The sequence below is a fragment of the Asparagus officinalis genome, chromosome 4 (assembly GCF_001876935.1).
Source record: "Asparagus officinalis chromosome 4, Aspof.V1, whole genome shotgun sequence".
NCBI lineage: Eukaryota > Viridiplantae > Streptophyta > Magnoliopsida > Asparagales > Asparagaceae > Asparagus > Asparagus officinalis.
This window is the reverse complement of record NC_033797.1, coordinates 44,238,675-44,243,914: the sequence shown is the minus strand read 5'-3', so window position 1 is coordinate 44,243,914 and position 5,240 is coordinate 44,238,675. Positions and strand designations below refer to the sequence as shown.

Below are 5,240 nucleotides of genomic sequence, written 5' to 3'. Positions count from 1 at the left end.
CGAGATTCACTGCAGTGAATCGAGATTCACTGCAGTGAATCGAGATTCACTAGAGTGAATCGCGATTCATTGGATGTATCTCTATTCACTCAAGTGAATAGCTACTTAGTGGAGTCAATTTGTATTCACTCAAACATAGAGAATCTCGATTCACTAATGTGAATCCTGATATTCACAAGAACATTTTTTGTTATTAACTGATGGATAATTTGTACTAATTTTCTTTTTTTTGTCACTGCAGAAGTTTTTGAAAAAAAAATGAGAGTTCTGAACCTAAGGAGTTGACTAGGATACGGGTCTCTCCAAAGATATTCTCTGATATGGTTTTGTCACTCTCTGACTCCCAAAAAGAATGGGTGAGACTAGCTGGACTTGGAGGTCTTTTACAATTTGGATTAAAGGAACTGCCACATATGTTGGGGTACCAGATTCTGCAGTCCTTTGACAGTGAATCCGTTGCGCTTAATCTTCCCAGAGGATCAATCAGTATCACAGAGGAAGATGTACATCAAGTGATGGGATTACCTCTAGGCAGGAAGCGTATACCAGCTTCCAGTACTGGCAAGTCAGCATTGGTGGATGAATGGAGGGGTCAATTCACAGACAGATTTGGTTGGAAAATTACTCCAGGGGCTGTGTCTGAGAAACTGAAGCACAGTTCTGATGTTAACCTGTTTTTTAAACTGAATTTCTTGGTTCTCTTGCACAACAGCATGATCCAATCGCTTAGCAATCCGTATGTCAACCAACGGATTCTAGTACTTGGTGATAATGTTGATCAGTGCTCTGAATACAATTGGTGTTCTTTATTACTTGACTCAATGATAGATAGCCAACACAAGTGGAAGGTTGACCCGACAAAACAATTCTACACGGGTCCTCTTGCATTCTTGATTGTAAGCCACTTGTATACTATTGATTTATTTTTACATTACTATAGTTAAAGTAGTTTTACTTGATGATTACTAATTGATGTGCTTTATTTCTTATCTCCGTCTTTCTAGGTTTTCTATGCCGATCGGGTTCTGTTCAAAGGTAGGAGGTTGGTTGAGAGAACAACCCCTACATTTTTAGGATGGACTGACTTCGCCTTGAAGGAAAGACAGTCAGAGGAAATAAGAACAAATTCATTTGGCAAAGGTGCATTTACAGAGAGGGTTGAACTTCCAGATTCATCTCGAATGCAGAGTGCTACTGGAAACTCTCCTAAAAGTGTTGATACAATTAGAAAGGTTAGCAAATTAAGTTGCAATACTTTGTTTATTCAATTTAATCTCGAATAAGTAGGAGTGAATCTCGATTCATTTAAACTGAATGTCGATTAAGATACATTGAATGTAATCTGGATTCACTACTACTGAATCTTGATTCACTACTATTGAAATGAATCTGGATTCACTATTACTGAATCTCGATTCATTGAAGTGAAACTGGAATGAATCTGGATTCACTACTACTGAATCTTGATTCACTACTATTGAAATGAATCTGGATTCACTATTACTGAATCTCGATTCATTGAAGTGAAACTGGAATGAATCTGGATTCACTACTACTGAATCTTGATTCAAATACATTGAATGTAATCTCAAACTATCGAATCTTGTCTATCGCCATGTTAATAATTTATGGTGACCAATATCTGTGATATTCAAAATGCAGGATTGTATTGAGAGGGTTCAACGGAGAGCTGCAGAGCTTGAATATGCAAAAAATAGATTTGACGCTGAGTGTGAGACAATGAGAAAGCTGTTCCCCAATGACAATGAGCTCTTTCAGATTCAACAGAGAGTTTCAAATGTACTTGTGCAGGGGTGGGCACATCGTGTAAATACCTGTGACGATGAAACAGCTGTGGGAAACATTGTTGATGATACCCCTAATGTGAGCACCAAGATGAGTAGAGATATGCATGGTTCCCCTGTTGTTGATCCAATATCAGGGGAGATACCGCAAACACAAGTCTCCCCAAATTTTATTAAAGAAGTTGATAAGATTATAGAGTCTAGTAGCATGAAAAAGGATGACAGACCAGTGAGACGGAAGATCAGCGAATGTAGTACCCCACAGACTGAAGAACCTAGTTTTTCTCTTGGGCTGACACAAGATGATCAGACTGAATCAGTGGAAATGGTTAATGTTGTTCAGATTGCTAAAGCTTCTGAATCTGAAATCATTAATGAATCTGTACAAAGAACTAATAAACAATCTGAAGATGCTGCTGTAGTTAATGAATGTAAACGTAAGAAAGTTCAGGTGGCCGAAAATAAGGGACATGCGGGAAGGGGGAAAGAAAAGAGGATGGTAAAGCCTGCAACGTCTCTTCGGTCACCATGGGTGCAGAGGGTATCCCAAATTACTGCTAGGCAAAGTCAGCTGGAAAGCATCATATGGGATTGGGTCCATAGAGAAATAAGGCATTCAGGTGATGATTCCGCTGAAGAAGAGAATTTGTAAGTTCTGAACACTTATTTGATATTTTATTATTAGGTGTGAGACTCGCTATTGTTGCTGTTTTTTCAGTGAAATGGTATTTTGTCCCTTTATTAAATTGAATATTGTTACTGTTTTTTCAGTGAAATTGTTTTTAAGTGGAGACAAATTGAATGTTTCTTACCTGCTTTCAAGACTTTCCTTCCTTCTGAGGACATTGAGGCAAATTTAATCAGCATTTGGTCCTATATTTTGAACAGCAGAGAACAAATGAAGTCTGGAAATTCTCCACTTAGATTCTTCTGCAATGTTGAGACAACCGTACGTATCTTCCTTTATTTTATTTAAAATAACACTTGAGTAACATATTATTTAACCAGTTTTATGTTGTACAGTTTTGCAACATTCATCACACAGATGAGGTCAATGATGAATTGAGATACAGTCGGTTTGCTTCTCGGATGGATGAGCAACTTGCTCTGTATCCACATATGAAGTTTAATGAGATTGATATGGTAAAGATTCGAAGACAATGTTTTTATTCTTTAGCCCAATTTTAACTATATCTGTAAAATCTCTTATTAAATTTCATGACAAATAGGTCTTCTTCCCCATAAATGCGTTTGAGCATTTCTACATTGTATGCTATGGGCTAAAGAATCCAAGTATGGAGCTGATTGACAATAGCAAAAACTGCCCAGACTACAAGGAAAAATACCAAGGTCGTCCTGAGGGTTTGGTATGTTTTTTCCACCTTACGTATGTTCTTTAAACATTAACTGGCAAAATACAGTAATAAGTGAATCCAGATTCAATATAGTAAATCTGGATTCATCCAGATTCACTGTAGTGAATTCAGATTCACTATAGTGAATCCATATTCAATATAGTGAATCCAGATTCACTATAGTGAATCTGGAATTCACTAGAGTCAGATAATTCCAGATTAGTTAACTCCAGTGAATCTCGATCACTATAATTAGTTAATCTTGAAACTTTGATCTGTGTTCACATCACGTAATCACGATCCATATTAGCTAACTCTAGAGTCAGATAATTCCAGATTAGCGCTAGTAAATATGTGTTCACATCACGTAATCACGATCCACTAGCTATAACTAGTCATCTCAAACTTTGATCACTAGAGTTAGTGAATCTGGATTCTCATCTTACTATGAATCTCGATTCAATATAGCTAGTTAATCTGTGTTCACATCACATAATCACGATCCACTACCTATAGTTAATTCTAATGAATCCAGATTCACTAATATGAATCCAGATTCATTAGAGTAAGTCCAGGTGAACTAACTCTATTAAATTCTAGCGAGCTAGATCCAATGAATCGTGATTCAATGTCATTAATACTGTTTCCATATAAACAACCAAAACAAATTGTATATTACATTAAACATTACTGTATAATAATTTGGATTTATTATGTGACAATGATTAATTTTGATTAAACAGCACCAGAATTTTGTGAGATATTTGGCAGACAAAAAACATCACAAGGCGAGTGAAATAAATACATTAACGCCTGACAGACTTGAGATGGAGTGGAGAACGGCCGAAAAAAATTTGATTGTGCTATTTTTGTCATGAGACATATGGAGACCTACATGGGCGGTGGTACAGCAAATTGAAACTCTGGTTTTCATAGAGAGGGTGTAAGTGTTTAAACTAATAATGTGTTGATAATTTACATTTAGTCTTTTTGAATTAATTAAATTTAGAATATAAAGCACATCAATTAGCTACTGAATCTTGAACTGAACTTTTATTCATATGGACAGGAGCGATTAAAAAATCAGCTACATAGACTGAGGTCTATATACTGTTACCAAATTCTTACTGAACCAACAAATGAATTAGCCAAAGAAGTCATCAGGAAAGCCCAACTGCACCATGCTGAAACTGCCAAATTCAAAACAGAGACGAAGAAGATCACAAGATCTCAAAGAAAATGATATTCTGAAATCAACAGAGAGTTTCAATGTTGAAGTTTACAGTTATTGAGTACATTGTCAATTAATGTTATGGAATACTCTGGTTTGTGTTGAACTGCTTTTCTATGTAAATATACTTTATAACAATAGCTTTGTCATAGTTTTAGTTCGGATTATATGAAAATACTGTGAAGGTAGTGAATGCTAATGGAAGAATTTCGATTACAGCATAGAATGTGAGTTATAATTCAAGCTTTTATGTAACATACAATAAATTGATCATACTTATTGTGGATTGTATGTATTTAATCTTGGATCACTGTTTCAATATTATCTTAAGTTATTATCTTAAGTTTCACTAATTTGTTGAATCTGGACTCACTTTGCTAAATCTCAATACATTTGGTTCAATCTCGATTCACTAAAGTGAATCTAGATTCACTTTAGTGAATCTCGATTCACTAAAGTGAATCTCGATTCACTTAAAGTGAATCTCGATTCACTTAAAGTGAATCTCGATTCACTTAAAGTGATCTCGATTCACTTAAAGTGAATCTCGATTCACTACAGTGAAACACTATTGACTGCAACTATAGTGAATCCAGATTCAATAAAGTGAATCTCGATTCACTACACTAAAAATTCAGTAAGTCAATATTATCTTAGTCACTACACTATAGTGAATCCATATGCAGATCATTGAATCCAGATTCACTACAATGAATCTATATTCATTATAGTTAGTCCAGATTAACTTAAACCGAAACAATCAAGTAATTTGATTGTTTGATTAATTATAAAGAATCCCTATAGTGATATCGAAATTCAATATCAGATAATCTAGATTCAATGCGATCA

The 5,240-nt window shown here is 35.2% G+C and overlaps 1 protein-coding gene across 1 annotated transcript; it reads left to right on the top strand.

The window, feature by feature from the left end:
- Positions 2,762-4,038, top strand: LOC109838598. Its single transcript, XM_020407031.1, has 3 exons — positions 2,762-2,948; positions 3,035-3,172; positions 3,904-4,038. Exons 1-3 carry the CDS (start codon positions 2,895-2,897, stop codon positions 4,036-4,038), a joined length of 327 nt encoding a protein of 108 aa, XP_020262620.1. The 5' UTR covers positions 2,762-2,894.

What these genes read in the sequence shown, in the direction of transcription:
- LOC109838598 (XM_020407031.1), top strand. Translation starts at nt 2,895, where the DNA reads ATGGATGAGCAACTTGCTCTGTATCCACATATGAAGTTTAATGAGATT. An exon ending in AGTTTAATGAGATTGATATG is followed by an intron (nt 2,949 to 3,034) that starts GTAAAGATTCGA and finishes CATGACAAATAG; the next exon opens with GTCTTCTTCCCCATAAATGC. An exon ending in AAGGTCGTCCTGAGGGTTTG is followed by an intron (nt 3,173 to 3,903) that starts GTATGTTTTTTC and finishes TTGATTAAACAG; the next exon opens with CACCAGAATTTTGTGAGATA.